This window comes from Cervus elaphus, chromosome 17, assembly GCF_910594005.1.
Source record: "Cervus elaphus chromosome 17, mCerEla1.1, whole genome shotgun sequence".
NCBI lineage: Eukaryota > Metazoa > Chordata > Mammalia > Artiodactyla > Cervidae > Cervus > Cervus elaphus.
Window position 1 is genome coordinate 64,596,190 of NC_057831.1, and position 22,839 is coordinate 64,619,028.

The 22,839-nt window shown below is 40.8% G+C and overlaps 1 protein-coding gene and 1 non-coding gene across 8 annotated transcripts in view; both read right to left on the reverse strand.

Moving 5' to 3' along the window:
- CORIN (corin, serine peptidase) overlaps positions 1-22,839 on the reverse strand; it is a 263,611-nt gene that overhangs the window by 34,952 nt on the left and 205,820 nt on the right. For all 7 annotated transcript variants that reach the window (XM_043870982.1, XM_043870984.1, XM_043870981.1 and 4 more), the window contains 3 exons: positions 16,367-16,480; positions 15,240-15,350; positions 14,027-14,156 (listed from right to left, as the gene is read on the reverse strand). In XM_043870982.1, coding sequence (XP_043726917.1) covers positions 14,027-14,156; positions 15,240-15,350; positions 16,367-16,480 — 355 coding nt within the window. The remainder of the gene's footprint in view (positions 1-14,026; positions 14,157-15,239; positions 15,351-16,366; positions 16,481-22,839) is intronic.
- Positions 2,617-2,689, reverse strand: TRNAW-CCA. Its single transcript has one exon. It is a non-coding gene; the product is annotated as a tRNA-Trp (tRNA).

A 22,839-nucleotide genomic window follows, 5' to 3' on the forward strand; every position in this document is an offset into this window, starting at 1 on the left:
ATAATTTTCATTTTATATCAAGAGACAAAGAAATCCTCTTGGGTAGATACCAAAAGAGCAAAAAAACACCTTTCTAGTGATGAAACATCAGAGTTACTATATCTTAAGGTGTCTGTGCAGGGAATGAAGTCCCATGCTTCTAGAGCAACCATGAAATCATATGCAGAGAAGAAAATTCAAGCCACCATCTATTCCAATGCACTCTTTTGACTGTGTGAGAAAACTAAGACCCAGGCACAGACCTATCCCAAACACTTGTGGCGCCCAAAGCAACAGTATAGATAGAGGCCAAGATACTATATCATTCTCAAAAATTCTCCATGCGAGGCTTCCACAGTACGTGAACCAAGAAATTCCAGATGTTCAAGCTGGATTTAGAAAAGGCAGAGGAATCACAGATCAAGTTGCCAACATCCATTGGATCATAGAAAAAGCAAGACAGTTCCAGAAAAACTTTTACTTCTGCTCTATTGACTATGCCAAAGCCTCTGACTGTGTGGATCACAATACACTGTGGAAAATTCTTAAAGAGATGGGAATATCAGACTACCTGACCTGCCTCCTGAGAAATCTGTATGCGGGTCAGGAAGCAACAGTTAGAACTGGACATGGAACACAGGACTGGTTCCAAATTGGAAAAGGAGTATGTCAAGGCTGTATATTGTCACCCCATTTATTTAACTTACATATAGAGTACATCATGTGAAATGCTGGGCTCGATGAAGCACAAGCTAGAATCAAGATTGCTGGGAGAAATATCAGTAACCTCAGATATGCAGATGACACCACCCTTATGGCAGAAAGTGAAGAAGAACTAAAGAGCCTCTTGATGAAAGTGAAAGAGGAGAGTGAAAAAGTTGGCTTAAAACTCAACATTCAGAAAACTAAGATCATGGCATCTGGTCCCATCACTTCATGGGAAATAGATGGGGAAACAGTGGAAACAGTGGCTGGCTTTATTTTTCTGGGCTCCAAAATCACTGCAGATGGTGGCTGCACCCATGAATTTAAAAGACGCTTGCTCCTTGGAAGAAAAGCTATGGCCAATCTAGATAACAGATTAAAAAGCAGAGACATTACTTTGCCAACAAAGGTCCATCTAGCCAAAGCTATGGTTTTTTCAGTAGTCATGAATGGATGTAAGAGTTGAACCATAAAGAAAGCTGAGTGCCAAAGAATTGATGCTTTTGAACTGTGGTGTTGGAGAAGACTCTTTAGAGTCTCTTGGACTCAAAGAAATCAAACCAGTCAATCCTAAAGGAATTCAGTCCTGCATATTCATTGGAAGGACTGATGCTGAAGCTGCAGCTCCAATACTTTGGCACCTGATGTGAAGAACTGACCCGTTGGAAAAGACCCTGATGCTGGGAAAGGTTGAAGGCAGGAGGAGAAGGGGATGACAGAGGATGAGATGGTTGGATGGTATCACCGACTTGATGAACATCAATTTGAGCAATCTCCAGGAGTTGGTGATGGACAGGGAAGCCTGGCATGTTGCAGACCATGGGGTGGCAAAGAGTCAGACATGACTGAGTGACTGAACTGAACTGATGCTATATCATACTAGATAATATATTAGATATTATAAATTGAGTTAACAAGCTGTTAAAGAAAATTATTCTATCTTCCCATTTTGATCAAGATAACTTTTAAGTCAAATATAGAAAGAATGCTTGGACTCCTTAAATCAGTGGTTTTCAAACCTTAGCATTCATTAGAACTGCTGGAGGACCAGTGACAACAAACGCTGTTGGCCCCATACCTAGATTTCCAGGTTTGATGGGTCTGAGATGAGGCTCCTAAATCGCCCTGTCTAACATGGCCCCAGGTGATACAGATGCTGTGGCCTGGGACCACACTTTGAACACAGAGCACCAGACTCCAGGTGGGCACACCTCTTGATGAACAGACTCTTTGCCCCATGAGGTGAGGCATAGCTGAGGAGAAAGACCACAGTGGTCCCTCTAAATCAGGCTCTCTCACCCTTGGCACTATTGACATTTGATGCCAGATAATTATTTGCTATATGGGGCTATTCCGGGCACTGTAGGGTGTTCAGCATCACCCCTGGTTTCTACCCACAAGATGTCAATTTCTCCACACCACTCCTGGGCTGCCAATCAAAAGGTCTACTGACAATTCCAAATGTCCCCTTGGGGCAAAGTCACCACTGGTTGAGAAACACTGCTCTAAGTCCTGGGTCCAGCACAAGGCCCCTCTGCTCTGGATCTAAAGGTAGTGCTGCACACAGATGCAAGAGATTTTCACTCCAATTTGCTTCTTGAAATGTGTGGCCATAAGACACATATAAAAAATGCATAACATTATCCCACCCCACCTCTACTGAAATGAGAAGATAGAACATACCTAGGATTCCAAATCATCCTGATATTCTGAAAGGCATTCTGTAGGGCTTAGGTGAATAATCAGATCTCTAGATACTGTGGCCTATTTTTATCACATTCTCAGGTTGAGTGAGTGAGTGAGTGAGTGAAGTCACTCAGTCATGTCCGAGTCTTTGCGATCCCGTGGACTGTAGCCTACTGGGCTCCTCCTTCCATGGGATTCTCCAGGCAAGAATACTGGAGTGGGTTGCCATTTCCTTCTCTAGGGGATCTTCCTGACCCAGGGATCGAACCTGGGTCTCCCGCATTGGAGGCAGATGCTTTAACCTCTGAGCCACCAGGAAGCATCAGATTACTTGGTATTTAGTAATGAGGCATCTCATCCTTGTGTTACAGTTATGTTAGGACTGATTACCTAAAAAACGAAACTCAGCACAAACCCCTTAAAGCCGAGAGCTTCTGCGCTTTTGACGGCAGCGCAGTAGCGCGGGACTTCCCTAAACATGCTACAATCTCAGGGGAAGGACGAGGGCTGCTCCATAGTATCTGCTGCTTGGGAAAAGCATGCGTCTTCAACCTGGGGGACTGATGGTTAGTCCTGAAATACAAATGTCTTGTGTGGTGGATACATTATTTGCAATTCCAAATATCCTCTTCAGAACTTGGAAAATTTCTATTAAATATTCGATATCTGATTTCAAAAATCTTTTCTTATACCCTGTCATGTTATTATCTCTGTTTGGTTCCTATAGATTAAACATGTTAATAGTAAAAGGTAGTAAAATTATTTTGCCAAGTAGAAGGATGGTTTAGAAATACTGATGGAAAGGCATCATGAGTTTCAAACACACACCGGTGAACATGACTACAGAATCATTTGTCTGGTTAGATAGCTGAGCTTGTGCTTTATACAACAAAGACTCCCATCAACAGAAATGTTTCATAGAAAAACTAAAGTCTGAATTATTTTCCCAGTAAATTAAGCATTTAAAAATATTTTTTATTGTATATAATCTTCACTGAAAATATATATTTTCATTCATTTGTCTACCTCAGAGGTAGAGTATAACAATTGTGTTAGGCCATGATTTATAGGTAGAAGTGACAAAAACCATCTATAAACAAAAAGAAGAAGTAACAGATTATAAAATTAAATTATAACATGTTCATATGTCATAAAATAAATCAATGGAACTAAATAATTCATTTCTAATATAAAATTATAAAACTGTACCTATTAAATATGCATTATCATTTTAATATAAATTAAAAAATAAAACTAACAAATAAAGCACTATTTAAAGTAAACACCAGTAAAAGTATAAAAATAAACCAGTCATAAAATTTTAAAGTAACTTGATCATCTATAAGAATTCAAGCTTATAAAACAAACAATAATTGGTGTCAGACTGTAAGTATATTTTTGAGCATAAGTACATACCTCTTTCAGAATCTGTAGTAGACCAAGTATTTCCCTCTAGCTATTTTATCTCAAAAAAATCCCATTTCTTTTTTGATACATTGGAGGAAAACTTTGGGGACAGTTATATTTTTTCTTTTTTAAGAGACACTCAATATTTTCTTGACAGCAACTTATTTATTTGTTTAGAAAGTGTTTCCTGTTTGTCTTTGCCTTCTTTTAGTTCATCAGTGTAGAGATTACCAGTTTCAATTATAATACGCCATTTTTTTATCCCACTGATTCAGAAAGTCTGGGAGCCAAGGTAGAATCTATTTTTCTAATAGGACCCTTGCTGTGTCAGCTGCTCTTTTCTCCCTTGTCTTCGGATCATAGGCATGTTGTAAGTGTGTGTGTGCTATTCAGTTGCTGAGTTGAGTCTGACCCTTTTTCAGCCCGTGGACTGTAGCCCACCAGGCTCCTTTGTCCATGGGCTCATCCTGGTAAGAATCCTGGAGTGGGTTGCCGTTTCCTCCTGCAGGGGATCTTCCCGACCCAAGACCAAAACTGTGTCTCCCGCACTGCAGGTGGGTTCTTTACCACTGAGCCACCTGGGAAGCCCACAGAAAGTGTACCTTTATTCAATTCAGAATTTTAAGGCAGACCATGATACTGGGTATGCTACAATATAAAATAACTCAAACTTCAGGGCTTTAAAAAAATGCAGTTAGCAAAAAATGAGCATTTTAGAACCCAAAATAGTGACAGAATAGCTGAATATCAAAATGTGGAAATGTAGACAGCCACTAAAAGGACGGGGATGGCCTTGAGGATAGCTGGTGCCCGGGGACCAACTACCTTCAGGACTCTCCATCTCTCATCTCCACTTCCATCAGTGAGAAGGAGGGAGAAGAGATGGGAGGGTGGTTTTAGTGACCTCCAAGTGACTTTTCCACAAGCCAGGGGACAGGCTGTCTGCAGCTCTAAACTCAAATCTATTCATCTTTGTGATCAAAAAGGAGTCTTTTTGCCAACGTCTACTTAAATCTCAATGAAAGACTTTATCACAAAACCAATCACTGTTGCCCAAGAGTGAGGTCCTTTGATTCGTCCAGCTTGGGTGAGGTATCACCTACCCTTCTACCAATCACTGAAGCCAAGAAAGGTGGATCATGTATAAAGATGGCAGCTCCCTTTTGGATCCCAAGGTTCGAATGGGAACTGAAGCAAGTCCCCAAAATGAAGGGATGCAGGTCCCAAAGGAAGGGAGGAATGCAGAGAAGCAGCACAAGAAAAGTCTGCTACAAGTGGCTTCACTTGAAATTTTTAGTTCAAAAGATGATTATGCCTCAAAGTCAAGATCTACATGTTAGTTTGTTAGCTTTTGGAAGATGAAGGAAGGGAACACAATTGGGTAGAAATTAGACTTGTGTTCATGAATGACATAATGGGTTAATACTCACAGTATTCAGTAAACTCACTTTACTCAGTGCTGAAGGAATATCAGCCTAGCAGAATTTAAACAAATGACATAGTCAGATGGACAAGAGTTAAAACTGATAATTAATAAGGCTAATAAGCTAGAATGGAAATGAAGGCAGCACATTGGTGTTATCTCAGATAGAGTTCCCGTCTCAAGGAGCTATTTTACATACTTTAGTGAGAGGAACAAATTACAAATATGTGAAAAAAGTAGTTTCTGATACTGGTAGATGCTTTGAAGAAGACAGTGGAAGCAAATAGAGAGTGCCTTGGTGACTGTGAAAGCTGCTCCAATGAGGGTTGTCAAGACCTTTGTAAGCACTTGATATTCAAGGTGAGACATGACTGATGAGATGGAGGTGATCCTGTTAAGGTCTAGAGATCAGCTTTCTGAACAAAGTAACAGTGAAGCTGAGGCATCTGGGGTGGGAATAAGTTTATAGCACTGGAATATCAGTAATAAGGTTCAGTTTAGTTCAGTTCAGTCGCTCAGTGGTGTCTGACTCTTTGCGACCTCATGAACCACAGCATGCCAGGCCTCCCTGTCCATCACCAACTCCTGGAGTTTACCCAAACCCATATCCATCGAGTTAGTGATGTCATCCAGCCATCTCATCCTCTGTTGTCCCCTTCTCCTCCTGCTCTCAATCTTTCCCAGCACCAGGGTCTTTTCCAATGAGTCAGCTCTTCGCATGAGGTGGCCAAAGTATTGGAGTTTCAGCTTCAGTATCAGTCCTTCCGATGAACACCCAGGACTGATCTCCTTCAGGATGGACTGGTTGGATCTCCTTGCAGTCCAAGGGACTCTCAAGTCTTCTCCAACACCACAGTTCAAGAGCATCAATTCTTCAGCGCTCTTTATAGCTTTCTTTATAGTCCAACTCTCACATCATACATGACCACTGGAAAAACCATAGCCTTGACTAGATGGACCTTTATTGGCAAAGTAATCTCTCTGCTTTTTAATATGCTGTCTAGGTTGGTCATAACTTTCCTTCCAAGGAGTAAGGGTCTTTTAATTTCATGGCTGTAATTACCATGTGCAGTGATTTTGGAGCCCAGAAAAATAAAGCCAGCCACTGTTTCCACTGTTTCCCCATCTATTTGCCATGAAGTGATGGGACCGGATGCCACGATCTTAGTTTTCTGAATGTTGAGTTTTAAGCCAACTTTTTCACTCTCCTCTTTCACTTTCATCAAGAGGCTCTTTAGTTCTTCTTCACTTTCTGCCATAAGGGTGGTGTCATCTGCATATCTGAGTTATTGATATTTTTCCCGGCAATCTCGATTCCAGCTTGTGCTTCTTCTAGTTCAGTGTTTCTCATGATGTACTCTGCATATAAGTTAAATAAGTAGGGTGACAATATACAGCCTTGACATACTCTTTTTCCAATTTGGAACCAGTCTGTTCCATGTGCAGTTCTAACTGTTGCTTCCTGACCTGCATACAGATTTCTTAGGAGGCAGGTCAGGTGGTCTGGTATTCCCAACTCAAAGAATTTTCCACAGTGTATTGTGATCCACACAGTTAAAGGCTTTGGCATAGTCAATAAAGCAGAAATAGAAATAAAACAGTAATAAGGTCAGTACATCTAAAGTTTAGCAGACGAATGCAAAGTGCTAAGAGATAGGGTCAGAGAGGGAGGCAGCTTCCAGATTATGCCTCATAAACCAAAGTAAGAAATTGGATTTTGATTCCAAACTGTACAAATAAAAGGAAAAGACCAGTGGGTTTGGCATTTAGATAATATCATTGCTATAAACTCTGTCTTGGGAGTAAAAAGCAAGCCAGATTGCAGTAGGTTTCAAAGACAACATGGAGAAGTCAAGTCATCACTGGGAGTCTCTGGTACAGTTCCAAAAGGCACAGGCTGCCATATAAGGACGTCTAACAGAGATAACACAGGGCTTTCTGGTCAATTTCTGATGGATTTTCAAGACGTAAATTCAAAATGTGGAAACATTCGGATCATGGTCCTGCGTGATGGATTTCCACCATTGCCACCTCCTCACTACTATTTACTTAAAAATCCTACAGTGATAAGATCACTAGGTGACCTTTCCATGTTTTTTTTTTTTTTTAACCAAATACGTTTGGAATATTTTCCTCAACTGGTAGGGCTGCTATAAACTAGCTCATCTCTCTTTCTTGAAATTCATATCCTTATACACACTCTTTCATGATAAGAGCACTAGGTAATTAAGACTTGCCACATAACTCCCATACAAAGCAATATTAAATGAGGTTTATGTTTGAGAAGCTGGGTGACCACATCAATCATGGTATGTTTACTGAAGAACTGAGTGCCTCATCAGATCTACTCCTCATACCGAAGAGGTCTTTTGCCCTTAGTTGGATTTACATCCTAGCTCTGTATTTTTCTGCAACCTAGCAAGTTCCTTGACTTTTCTAACCATCAGTTTCTTCATTATGTACAGTAAAAGTAACAATACTACTTGTCTTATAATAATGTAGATAAATTGAGATTATACATATCAAGTACTCAGAACAGCCTGGCATATAATAAGGTTGGTCATTATTATTCTGTGTAACCTATTCTGGGAAATAAATGAATCAAAAAATACATGCGAATGATATACATCATTGTGGAATTAAGAGAGCCATCATGTTGTAATGATTTTTAAGTGACCACAGGACATTGAGGGACAAAAGAAGTCAAGGAAATGAGAAAGGCTTCATAGAAGTCATGAGGCTTGAGCAAGGCCCTGAAGAATTTGGATAGGAAACATAAAAACAATCACCTGTGGGCCCAGAGGCAGCAGCAGGAAGGAATGTGCCTATGAAGCACAGATAAAAGACCAGCCAGTCTGGAAAGAGAAGGAGAATATAAAAGGATATGAATTTGAAGAGAAAAAGGAGATCTAGCTTATAGCAGGCCTACCAGTTGAGGAAAATAAACTTATTTGGTTAAAAAAATATGGAAAGAAAGAGGACTTTTGACAGAAAATAATTTATTTCTGTCTCTCAAGAGTCCCTTGGACTGCAAGGAGATCAAGTCAGTAAATCCTAAAGGAAACCAGTCCTGAATATTCATTGGAAGGACTGATGCTAAAGCTGAAACTCCAATACTTTGGCCACCTGATGTGAAGAACTGACTCATTTGAAAAGACCCTGATGCTTAAAAGATTGAGGGCAGGAGGAGAAGGGGACAACAAAGGACGAGGTGGTTGGATGGCATCACTGACTCGATGGACATGAGTTTGAGCAAACTCGGGAAGATAGTGAAGGACAGGGAAGCCCGGCATGCTGAAATCCATGGGGTTGCAAAGAGTCAGACACGACTGAGCGACTGAACTGAACTGAACTGAACTGAAGGCCCATTTCCTCAATCATAGATGGCCATCTTGTTGTGTCATCACATGATGGAAGGCTGGAGGGAACTCTCTCTGATCTCTTATACAAGGGCACTAATTCCATTCTTGAAGCCTTCACCCTCGTGTACTAATCACCTCCCAAAGCCCCACCTTTTATCACCATCACATTAGGGTTAGGATTTCACTTATGAATTTAGAGTGGATATAAACATTCAGTCTATAGCAACTGAACATGATGTTTGTACTATAGCAGGTAGGCCTTTAATAGAAATTCAGTCATGGAATAATTAAATCTTTCAGGGAAATGGAGGGACCAAAGAACTAATGCTATTTCCCTCACCAGGCACTGCCCATGTTTCTTTGCTTCTCTTTTTGGCAAAATTGCTCAAAAAAGTTCTATACTTTTGTCTTTTGTTTCTCTTTTCTTATCATACTACCTCTCAGGCTGTTGGTCCCGTGCTCTATTGAAACTGCTCATGTCAATGACATGCATGTTGCTGCCTAATAGTAATTTTCATCCTTATTTTACTTCTGAACAGCATTTGATAGAACTGACCATCACGTCTTCCTTTGTAGACTTTCCTCACTCAGTTTTCAGGATACAACATACTCCTACGCCACTGGTAATTATTTTTCATCTCACTTAGCTTGCTACTTCTCTTCTCTGATCCCTTAATGTGAGGGCTCAGCTCTTGGTCTTCTTATCTTCTCTCTATACATTTCCTCTCTTGGCCACCCAGATCAAAAAATGAACAATATCATTTTTGAGTACACTGAATACTCACAATAAAAATAAGAACAAGTGTTGGTGAGGAGATGGAGAAATTTGAACTCATCTGCATTGCTGGTGGAGTATAAGATGGTGTGGCCCCTTTGGAAAACAGTTTTGTAGTTATTAAAAAATTACACATAGTGTTACCACTTGACCCAAAAATTCTAGTCTTAAGATATATACCCAAGGGAATTGAAAACATATGTTCACACAAAAACTTATACATAAATGTTCATGGTAACATGATTCATAAGAGACAAAAAGTAGAAACAACCAAAATGGCCATCAATTGATGAACGGATAATCAAAAGGTGGTTCTATCTACTCAATAGACTACTATTCAGCCATAAACAGGATTGACGAACTGATACAACATGGATGAATCTAAAGAGCATTATACTGTGTTGAAGAAGCTAGACAAAAAAGCATGTATTGCACGATTCTATATGTGAAATGTATACAATAGGCAAGTCCATAGAGACAGAAAGTACATCAGTATTTTTCAAGGGCTGAGGAGAATAAGAAATGGGGAATGACTGCTATTGAAAATGGGTTTTCAATTTTGATGAAAATACTCTGTAATTGATGACGATGGTTACAATAACCTTGTGAATATATTAAAAACAACAGAATTGTACACTTAAACTGTGAATTTTATGGTATCTAAATTATATCTTAATTAAAAAAAAAACTACAAGGCTTTGAGCTTCCTTTCCATAGTTTACATGTACAGGACCAGCATCCTGGGCTAGATTTATTACTACAGATGACTGGATCAGTCTTTGAGGTTCCTGGAAGTCAATCAATAAGGAAACCATCCTGGATTAAATAGTTCATACATGACAAATGAATTCTGAAGTTAGAAACTTTGTCCTGGGAATACATGTTAGGAAAAATTATGATGTAAATCTTATATCAGGGGCTATTAGGTAATACAATAGATGCTGTCTTTGCGGTTTTGCCTAAGACACAGAAACATTCTTTGGAAGGATGTCCTCTACTGACCAACTCTAAAGGATTAGGGCATAAAATCAAATTGCAACTAACTCTATAAAGGAATTTTTGCCAAAATAGTATAGCCTATTTCCAGATGATCTAACTTTTATAAAGATAAGCTGATGAGGCCAAAAGACACAAAGAATCACATTTCCTTAGACAAACTTCCCCAAATACCAGATGTCTCAACTGAACATTTGGCAAGCATTAGGAGGCAGTCTAAATTCTGACTTGTATTGCTGATTAAATAAATGTCCATATGTTTTTGATACTGGATACGCAGGTAGCAAAGTCAATATACTGTCATGAGAATTTAGGGGCTTGATATATACCCTTATCCAATCAAAGAGCCATCGTACTTCCAGCTGGGGTGAACTCCAGAGATACCTACAGATGGAGGTAAAATGTCTTTCAGCTTCAGAAGAGAATTCTGAGTCCTCTCATTTGGACAAGCACTTAGTTGAGAGTCCAGCATTTCTGCTGTTAGACATGGAAAGCATAATCTTGGTCTGAAAAAACTCTAAGTGCAGGTGTTTTTAATCAACTGCTTCTATCATGAAAGCATTTCAATAGAATCCCTACAAACCATGTCACTGGTATAGATCTGCATTTTTAACAAACTAGCTCCAAAATATACCCCCTCAAGTAGATGAATGACCTATTTGGATTTAAGGTATGTTTGTTTTGGATACTATACTACAGTGCTTTTCTCTATAAATGTTTACTGAATGAGTGAATGATTTAATGAATCTATATTATATTATCAAGGTAATATTAGAGTTGAATATTTTTCTTATACAATTTTAATAGGAATGCCAAGCTATAAGTGAAGCTTTCTCAGATGACAAAAAGATTTTCCTTTTAAAAACTGGCTGTTTACTGATATGTCTTCCCCATTATGTTACAAGCTCTTTGATGTTATTCACCTTTGCATCCTCCACACAATGCCTACTCCTGTGCAAGGTCCATAAGCAGATGCTCAAAAAACAATAGGAGAAAGATACGGAATAGAATTAATTGGGATTGTTTTTTACACTTCAAATTTTGGATGCAGAGTCTGTTCAGCAGTACCAAAGCAGGTCCATGGAGTGGATACTCCACCCCAGAAGCTAAAGGAGGGCAGCTCTTTCCTCTCTCCTCCCTCTGACAGCTGGAGTACAGGTCAGTGACTAGTCATGGCAAAAGAGACCTTAGTAGTAGGGACTCTGAATCTGGAGGGAAAGACTCAAAGATGCAGAATTACTTAAGTGTTAATTTGAAATACCAGTGGCAGAACCGTGAGTCTGCAGCACAGCAACTGGTCTCCAAGCATAGAGGTAACCACAGCTTCCTAAGTATCCTAGTCCCATGGTAAGAATTTGGCCTTGTCTTGCCAACGATCTTTATTCCTGCCCCAGCCTGACTTTCCAGGTATCTGTCAATTCATGAGCCACCCATGTAAACTGAAGAGTAAATTCAAAGGCAATCCAAAAGTATATTAAAAAAGAAACCTAATATTACCTTTTGTACTCACTTCCTTGGAAGATGAATCACTTCTTACCCATTAACTCAGGCAAATAACAATTATATTTTTTCAACCATACTGCTCTCTCTCAAATTTCCCTAGCCCTCCTACGAAATACAGTTATCTTTTAAAAAATCCAAATGTCTATCTAGGTTTTAAATATCCAAGATATTGCAAAAATTTTTCCACTATGTTAAAGAAATGAAACAATGGAGTAAAGAGATTTTTAAAACTCTTATATATACACAACAGCCAAAAGCAGGAACCACTAAAATGAATACTTCATCAATGGATCAAGAGATTTAAAATAAGGGGCTTCACTGGTGGCTCAGTGGTAAAGAATCTGCCTGTCAGTGCAAGAGACACTGGTTCTATCCCTGGTCCAGGATGAGCCCACGTGCTGTGGAGCACATAAGCCCATGCATCACAGCTACTGAGCCTGTGCTCAGGCCGCGGAGCTGCAGACAGTGGGCCCACGTGCTGCAACCACTGACGCCGAGCGCTCTGGAGCCCAGACTCTGCAACGAGAGAAGCGCTGCAACGAGAAGCCTGCGCACAGCAGCTGAAGAGTAGCCCCCACCTGCCACAGCCAGAGAAAGTCCATGCAGCAACAAAGACTCAGCACAACCAGAAATACAACTAGATAAAGCAATTTTTAAAATATGGTGTATCCACACAATGGAATGTTATTCAGCCATAAACAGAAAGCAAGCACTGACACATGGGTGCATGAAAACATTATGCTTAGTGAAAGAACTAAGATAATGATGAGGTTCCACAACATTATGAATATACTAAATGCCACTGAATTGTACACTTTAAAGTGGCTAAAATGGTGAGTTTTATGACATGTGTTTTACCACAGTAAAAAATTTAAATTCAATATCCCCCAAATTAGGAGAAATATAAAGCAGAATATTTTAAACCTGATTCCTTCTGTTTACAAGAAAACACACTGGCTTGTCAAAAGAATTTTCTGGTTATAAAATCTTTGTAGTTCCAACTTTCCCTTCGAACTCTCAGTGGAGTTGTGTCATTATGTAATCAGGTTTCCGTATTAAGAAATTACCTTGTGTCTGGCGAGAGGAAAGTAAAGCTCTTCCAAAAGGCATTTAATTTATCTCTGATCACAATCACAACTCCTCTCATTTAGACACAATGAGGAAGTTGTGAAAATGAAATATAGTTTAATGGATCTTGACAAATATAATTTTTCCACTCTGGCAAAGTTTAAAGCTCTCTTATTACAACAGTTACTCAATTTCCCAAAGATGTGGGACTTCACATAGGAAAAATGGGCTTAAGATGCTGGTATTTACATAATTCTTCAAACTGGGGTAACAAGAATGTGCTGCAGGTTGCTACCCCATAATTGGATGGCTCATTATTGTAAAATATTTCAAGTTTGCTCAGTGGAATACAGGGAAATGACATTAACTCGGTCTTTTACTCTAGAATTTTATAACTCCTTTATCTTTTTATTTCTATTATTTCTATATTTTCCCCAAACCTCACATACACCATCAGTAAAAGAAAAAAAAAGTGTGTTTATATGTTTAATTGTATAAACACACACACACTCACACATATATTCTAAGACCTTTCAATTATTGTTTTCCAATCCCAATAGAACCAAAAAGAAAGACTTACATACCAAGAATCCAACTTTCAAAGTATTGATTTCAGTGTGTGTGTATCGAAGCAAGAGTGACTGTCTTTTCATTCTAAGAAGCAAAAATGGTGAACTCTTTCCTGATTTATATTTTCTGCAATACATAGGGTAAATTGAAATACCAGCGACTTCAAGTTCTATTTCTCAACTTATTGAAAAATGTGTGTTGCATAAAAAGGCATTTTCAATAACCTCTTAGGGAGAAAACTGCAAGATTTCCCCATCAGACTCCTCGGAAGAAACCATCTTAATTCTTTTATAAATAGCAAAAGCAATTTCATTTCAGAAGTCCTTAAAATACAATGACTTCATTTACTTTTAGAGGCTTTGTTAAAGTAGGTTTTCACCCCACTCTTCAGACAGGTGCCTGTAATAAAAACAGTCCTCTCACCTGACCCATTTCCTGCGCTTTCTGGGTGTGAGAGCACTAACTCACCCTGAATTCATAAGGAAGATATTATTGCCAGGTTCCACGAAGCCCTCTGAGAAATTCATCAGGGCTACAAACTACTGGCCTTACCCTAAACCCATCTGCTTGCAGGCCAGCTGACTCAGGGTCTCCTGCCAGCCATCCGCACACACGTGGTGTTCCACGGCAGATCTGTAAGCCGTCAGGAAGGAGGAGGAGTTCACGTTTGCAGAGAGGGTCACTGAGTGGGAAAAAAAGGAGGGGAACTCTAATTCAAAACATCACTTCTCATGAAACCACATGACAACATGCCTTTATTTTACTTGCAGACATTCATTTCTATTTCTTTTAGCTAAAAACTATCTGGTGAATTCTTCTGCTCTGCAAACCATATGATCACCATGTGGCAAAGGACTAGGAAATGAGTTAGATGTGTTCTCTGCCCTTCAAGAACTAGAGACTCTTAGTGAAATGGTCAGGCAATTCTCAACTTTTCATTATGAGTTAGAAGATGGCCAGAGGCAGTCCCCTTCCTGTGAGTTTATCCAACGATTTGCATAATTAGAAGGAGCTAGTTGTAACTTCATTCAAATTGTTTCCTTTTAAGAAGGTCTTTGAGAATGTAAATGTGTGAGTGATGTTAATTTTGGATTAATGTGGAATATGGGATAATTCTTCTTTTATAAAAGAAAATCCTCTGTACTTCATACACCACAGATCATTTGTGTAAACATTGCACAGTTAATGACAATACATTTTGTAATTATGATTTGGCCAGATGATGCCAAAGTAAGGGCCAAGGGAATGCAAAGAGGGATAAGTGTAGGATGACAGAATGAACCAAACTCAAGATTATAAACTGCAACATTGGGACACCAGTGGGAGATACCTTTAAGTCCCGGGCATGGAAGGGAGTAGATGGACAGAAATCTCATCCGGATTTGGAGCAAGAATATTGGGCAGAGAGAAAGGCCTCGTTAATATCTTATTCCAGGTAGTGTCAGTGATATAAGAATGACCAACTGTTGATAAATGTTAAAGTTGTGCGATGAGAGAGTTTAAAACTATATTCATATGGAAAGTTATATGATCAGAAAAATTTGAACCCAAATATTTTCATATGTAAGACAGACAATAGAGAAGTAACCTGGGGGGAAGTGTTCTTTGAGTTGGAAATAGCATGTACAAATCACCACTGACTGCTTTTACGGTAGTAAAGTAGAATAGATGAACTTGGTTAGTAAGATCCGTAAAACCAGTTAGGGTTCATTTAACTTAAATGGCTGCCAGGCGTCGGAGCAGATGGCAGAAACAAGCAGCTCACCGCAGTCCCACTCATCGGAACTGTCTATGCAGTCGGCTTTGCCGTCACACCACCGGTCACGTGACACACACTCGTGGTTTGCACATTCTAGCTCATCAGCTTGGCAAAATGCTGGCAGGGGAACAAGAAGGAGGAGACAAACATTTTAGGAATGGATGGGATTTTCACTAACAGGCACCTCACAGTTTGCCAACAGGCGCATCAAAGGGGAAAAGATGCGGCTGCAGAGGCCTTCCAGTGAGAGTCAGTACAGAGGGGCAGAGCTGGTGCGATCCCATTTCTGAGATGTCCAGCCACACAAATAGCGAGCATTTAAACAGCACTACTGTCTCCAAGTGACTAAATTCTCTAGTTCTAAAAAGTGGTACCCAGAGCAGCAGAAATCCCAAGATGAGAGCACAGAGCTAAAATCTGAAGGGGCTTGAGCTGAGCCCTGGGCATGAGCAGACTGAAGACAGTCTAGGATGAGACCAGCGCTGTCCACATTTATGGCTAGTTTTATTTTTTTTTAATCTCTAGTATTAAGTGACTCTCAGAGTCACACACTAATCTTCTCTTGGGTTTTTAAAAACTATAGCCAAACTCCTTAATTGCCTATCTAACATCTATTACTTTTCTTTCTTCTTTCTTAAGGGAATCTGATTTTTATTCAGGCCTCCACACCAGCCCCTGTCCAGGGAAAGAATCCTAAGTCGTTTAAATAAGACATGGCATTTTTTCATACAATTGTATTTTTCTGAGCACAGTTATGAGCCCAGGGGCAAACGGCGTCTAAAATCAGGGGCTCAGCTTGTGGTTTTGTAGGTTGTACTTTACAAGGTGGTTCCTGACCAAACCCTGCCATCTAAGGCTTTGCGTCCTAGCCTGGAAGAGAAGTGGCCTGGAAGAGACACCATCTTTTCTTATTGGTTCTCCTTAAGGATGCTTCTAGACCAATATCATCATGCATATATTTTACACGTTTGATTGTATTTGGCATATATTTTTCCAAGTGAAGTTTAGTCAAAAAGTATGAAAATACAAAAAGCTTTTGACATGTATTTCCAAACTTCTCACTTATCCAAAGTGAGGGGTAATTAATGTTTAAAATAAAATGCCACATTGGCAAATGCCCAATAAGTACTTACAGCAGTTTTTTTCATCCATGTTATCAGGGCAGTCTGGAAACCCATCACAGATGACTGTGTGCTTCAAACACTGTTTACTGGATGGACATTCCCAAAGATCTCTCTCCTTACATCCTGGAGACAGAAGGAAAGGTTATGTGCAATAGATGTGAAGGTGAAAACACCTATGGCTTTGATCAAACAAAGTAAAAAAAAAGAATGACAATATAAAGGGAAGATTTCTTTCTTCTTAACAAGTTTTGACTCCTGTATACCATGGAAAATGTAATTTTGAAAGTATAAATGCTTGGTAATCTCCATATTGCATTATAAATAGTCAGTCTCTTCCAGGAGAAGATCAAAAGTGACATATGGGAAACAAAAAAAAAAGAAAAAGCAACTGTACAGTAACGTTCATCTTTTGCTGTTCCTTTTGCTTTCTGAGCCAATTTGCCAACACATAAGACTCGTCTCTAAAACGATAAGCTAAGCTTTTAAGCAAATATGCCCAAACCTAGTGATCTAAATGCATATTATCTTAAAATGTAATTTCAATCAACAAATGGTAACGCCATCTGTGTGTTTAGCAAAAGAGGCAGCTCCTATGCCAAATATCTACAAAACTAGTTTATGAGCCAGGTATGAAAGCCATTACCTTCAGTAATGTAGCCAGAAATCTAAGATTAGAAACTATCTATTATATGAGGAATAAACATAAAGACTATAAGCTTGAATGGTAATCCATCTATAAAATAACAAGCTCTTGCAATGAACTCAATAAATGCCATCTGGTTCATAGACAGTGAATTTACATGTTTGCTAAAACACGCCAAACGTCTATTTGCTCCTGCCGCTCAGGTTGGACCCGTGACTCTCACCACGCTGTGAGGGTGTGGAGGACGAGACCACATATATTCGTCTTTGAGCATCCTGACTCCCCTGCCTAGAATGGCAGCTAGCCCTCAGTAGACTCCCAACACATATGAATTTTAAATGGAACTTTATTTCATGTAAGAAACAAACATTCTCTTGTTCCTAGAAAAAGGTAGTTTAGTTTACAGTGAATGAAACACCAAGCAGTGATGAAATAAGGAGTGTCTTTAAAGATACTATTTCTCATCAGACCTGGTACAAATCATTCAGAGAAATGGCATAGATGATTGACTCAAGTTTCTTGGAGTCCTTCATAGGAAAATAATCTGCTTTAAAAAGAATTTTCATTGAAAAATTATCAAAATAAATCCACAGAAGAGAGAATTTTACTACAGGAAAAGTTAGGTTTAAAGTGTTTTAGATGCTTAGCAGGTAAAGAATCCACCAGCAATGCAGGAGATGCGGGTTTGATCCCTGGGCTGGGAAGATCCCCTGGAGGAAGAAATGACAACCCACACCTGTATTCTTGCCTGGGAAATCCCATGGACAGAGGAGCCTGGCAGGACGCAGAGTCGGACACAACTGAGCGCCCAGCCATGCCCGGTTGCACCATCTGGGGCTTCCCCTGGTGGTCCAGTGGTTACGACTCTGCACTCACTATGCAGGGAGCATGGGTTTCATCTCTGCTCAGGGAACTAAGATCCCACAGGCCACACGGTGTGGCCAAAAAAAAGGGGGGGTGGTGAATAAAAAGTACAATAAAATATTTTTAAAATAAAGTGCTTCATCATTCAAACGTATAGGACAGTGGGAGAGTATCTGACCACAGAACTATATAGGAAATAAATAGTGAGAATCCTTCATTAACTATCTGGAGTTGTCTTAGGCCCAGGGACATCTATTCTAGGAACTCATGGGGATATTATTTGGAGTTTTCAGCTAACAGAGAATACAGACATCATCTGGAATGTTCTTGCAATGAGACTCTCAGCACAAACGACACCCCTTGCTAGCAGATGATGAGAGAAAACAGCATGAGTCTTTCTGACTATTCACGAGAGTACAGAGAAGAACTTGAACACATGGAATAAGCTGAGAAAAGACCACACAAGTCAATCCACTGGTACTTAAGATCCGCATCCTCACAGAGGGTAATAATAGGAGAGAACACTTATTATCCACCATAAATCCACATTCTAGATAATAGTTTTAGTTCTTAACCCCACAATGTCGGAATTACAATCATCATTTCCTAAGTGAGGAAACTGAAAGTTAGAGAAAATAAATAAATTGCTCCAAATCTAGCCTTATGGAGAAATCTCCAGTTGGGAAGAAGGTTCAAGTCCTTAGTTGTAGTCGTCTGTACGTTGAAAATACATAGCATGTGCCGGGGTAAGAGCAAGGGAAACAGCTTAGAGGTGGACATCTGGATTTGAACCCCAGCTTCAATCTCATTAGCTGTGTGACCTTGGATAAGTTTCTTAATTTCTCTGAACCTCTGTTTGCATATCTCTAAAATAGGAATAATAACACCTGCTACAAAGGGTTGCTATAAGGGAGAAATGAGTACTCTCTGGGCAGTGATTTCCCTTCTGTATATTCTCTTTTCTAATAAAAGTTTGTGCAGCCTAAAGCCCTCTTTTGTGGAGTTACAATGAACATCAATGAATTAGGATGAAAAAAGGTCAGGACATGAATTCCATGGAAGACAATACTGTGATTTTGTGAAGAAACCATTCTCTCTTCAAAGTGGCAGTTTTTGGTGTAATTATGCTTTAAATGTATGCTTTAAAAGGAAGAGGGTATGACTCCATTAAAAATGAAAAACAGATATGGATAGGATGGGATGTTTAATGCAGCTATAGGTTATAAAATCAAGTAATTGTTGATGTCAGGACAACAGCCACCCCTGCACAGAGTCCACAGCCACGGCCACTCACAGCGGCCACTGTGTATTGCTAAAGTGGCAGTTCATCCCAGTTTTCCTGGGACTTTGCAGGTTTGAGCATCAGTCTACCCCCTCTTCCAAGAAACCGCTTGCAGTACCGGGCAAACTGGTATGGTTCATCGCCTAAGTGTGTCAAGCATTCTGCTAGGTTCTTAACTTATTCACTCTCATTTTCACAAAAATTCTGTGAAGCTGGCTTCCCTGTCTTGGGCAGATCCCACTTGAACTGGGGAACCTTGTCTCTCCATCAAAAAAGTTGTCATTCACAGACATAGAGAACAGACTTATGGACACAGAAGGACAGGGTTAGGAAGGAGAGGGTGAGATGTTTGGAGAGAGTGACATAGAAACATATATTACCGTATGTAAAGTAGATGGCCTGGGGTCTACTTTGTGACTCAGGGAACTCAAACAGGGGCTCTGTGACAACCTAGAGGGGTGGGATGTGAAGGAAGGTAGGAGGGATGTCCAAGAGGGAGGGGACATATGTAGACCTATGGTTGATTCATGTTGATGTTTGGCAGAAACCAACACAATACTGTAAAGCAATTATCCTTCAATTAAAAATAAATTTTTAAAAAGTTGTCATTATAGGTAAAGAGAGCAAACCACCTTAAAACAGATGCTTCTTGTACTTTAAGAAGCTCTCAGTTATGCAAGTATAAGGTAATTAGGTCTGCTCATCAGGGCTGCTAACTTGATCAGTATCAAACAAAAAGTATTGCCACAGAAAAAGAAAAAAAAAGTATTGCCACGGAGGGGCTGCTCATGAGAGCAAGGGAGAAAGGCCCTTCTGCGTCCTGGCGCTGGCAGAGGCTGGACCAGGCTGGATCTAGCCATCTTCAGCCAGAAGCTGTCCCAGTGGCTATGGATGTGACCTCAGAGCGGATCACGGCAGCTGAACAGTGAGGTTCAGGCCTGGCAGGTGTGACGGCCCCTCCAGAGCCTGGAACCCCTGACTATGGAGCCCAGATCTCAAAGAAAAGCCGTAGTACCTGTGGGAGTAGCCTGGCCAAAAGGACCTGCCTCCCCCTCTTCCCCCAGACTCCAGGCCTAAGCGTCAGGGACAACCAGCTCCAGCGCGAGTCATAGAGCCCTTGTCTCCGCCCAGAAAGCTTCAGCAGACTCCCCAACGCCTGAGTCGCCTCCCCCCTGCCCCTCTTAGGGGCGGCATCTTCATGTCACCCTCTCCATGAGTGCTGGCCCAGGAGCCTGGGGGGAAGTGGACGGCTGCATACGGCAGGGCAGGGCCTCCCGTGGCTGTCACCCTGGAGATGGAGACGTTCGCCGTCAGAACAAGTGCTGCCTCCAAGACAAGGAGCCGTCCCGAAGCCCGTGGTCACCGTGGAAACCAGGGCCTCCACCCAGCCGGCTCTCTTCTGCATGTACAAGGCCTGGTCTGTCGGAGACCAAGCCAGACGAGACTCCTTCCCTCAAGGGAGATCCCTGGGGTGTCCTGGGGGTGGGGGGACATGCCTGCTGGATTTCCTAGCACTGTGGCAGGTGGGCTCTTGGTTATTGCCTTCTGAGGACTGAACAGGCATGTTATAAGCATTCCAAGCTGTGAGGGATAAAGGAAGGTTTCTCTAAATGTTACGGGTGAGAAGACTGAGGCCCAGAGAAGTTAAGTGACTGGTCAAAAGTCACACAGCCTCCAAGTGCTAAATCGGGATTTAAATCCAAGTCTAGGTCTATGGGCTTCTCAGGTGGCACCAGTGGTAAAGAGCCTGCCTGCCACAGCAGGAGACAAGAGACTGGGGTTCAACCCCTGGGTCGGGAAGATCCCCTAGAGAAGGAATGGCAACCCACGCCAGTATTCTTGTCAGGAGAACCCCATGGACGGAGGAGCCTGGTGGCCACAGTGCACAGAGTCACAAGAATTGGACACGACGAAGGAGCTCCGCACTGTGGTCTACATGGGCTTCCCTAGTGGCTCAGCGATGAAGGAGCCCCTGCAATGCAGGAGACCGGGGTTCGATCCCTGGGTCAGGCCAGGAAGATCCCAGGAGAAGGGAATGGCAACTCACTCCAGTCTTCTTGCCTGAAAAATTCCATGGACAAAGGAGTCTGGTGGGCTACAGTCCATGATGTCAAGAAAGAGTCGGACGTGACTGAGTTACTAAATTCACACTAGGTGCACACAGCGTCTGCCCTGCCATTTCAGGCGCCTGTCCTGGAAACCAAATGAGACATCAAGGCGTTAACCAAGCAGAAAACTACCTACAGGGAAGGAGAATATCTATTCCCTAACATGAAATAATTAAATTAATCAGAGATCAGTCCTGTCTCATCCTGAAAGTACGTCTGTGGACATGCAACATGAAACGAACACAGCGACCCGCACCCTGTCTTCTGGTCACAGAGCAGCACGTCAGCCTCTCCGACCAGCAGAGCAACAGAGACAGAGGCAAGGGGACTGGCTCTCTGCAGGCTTAAAGACACATCAGCTAAGTCCTTCTTTGCACTCCTTAGAAGTATTTATGTATTTCTTAAAACAGAAAAAAAAAAAACAACCTCTTTTGGGAAACCTTTAAAGTCAAGCTGTAAACCCACCAATATCAGAGCCAAAGGCTTCACACACAGCTATGGGGCTTCCCTCAGGCTCAGACGGCAAAGAATCAGCCTGCAGTGGGAAGGCCCAGGTTCGACCTCTGGGTGGGGAAGATCCCCGGAGAAGGGAATGACAATCCACTCCAGTATTCTTGCCTAGAGAATTCCATGAACAGAGGAACCTGGCGGGCTGTGGTTCATGGGGTCACAAAGAGATTATATTCTATTTCTTTAAGGGGGGTTTGACTCCAAGAAGTTCAGGTTAGAATAAAATATTTTATTACATTTTATCACCCAAGAGGAGATCAAAGATAGATAATGAAATGGTTTTTAATCATTTGAAGATAAACAGAAAGTCCCTTAAGGACACTCCCATTTGTATTGTTGTCCATCTTTCTCTGTATGCTGAATGCCTTTTATGTAGAATAGTGATCGATTAGTAATAGTGAAGCAGTATTCATGTAATGAAGGGTTTTATTTCTCCAGTAGATGCAGAAAAATTGTTCGAACTCTTCTCATTTAACTACCCCATTGAGAGGACCTGCTGCTCCCATCACAGCCCAGGAACCACCTTACTCCTGCCGGCAGCTCACCTCCTTGTGGACACAGACCTAAAAAAGCTAACCTCAGTCTCACAAGCTCAAGCTCAAATCTATATTGTAAAGGCAAAGTTCAGAATTATAATCTTCCTGTTACTTTCTTTAGCTTGCCATTCCTTTATGCCCCTCTTATTCATTTCTCCACCCAGATTTTTCTCCATAGCTTAGATATCAATGCTTAAGAAAGGTTAGAATGAAAATAAGCCTCTTTAATCCACTTGCTAGACATACAGCCAACTTTATCTACATAGTAGAGGTTCAACTAATGACAAATTATCACTTTAAGACAAGAAACAGTACTGACTCTGTAAATCAATCCTACCTTTTAGGCTTCCCTCCCATGAAGCAATTCTGTAATGATGTGTTCATATTTACATTAATGCCTCCAAACACTTGCTGAAAACATTTCTAATAATGCCAATATTTCCAATGTAAATGTTGTTTACATTAACAATTATACAAGCAGTGCAACTTCAACAACAAAAATTTACAAGAGCAGGAGCTACTTCAGAATTTAGCATTAC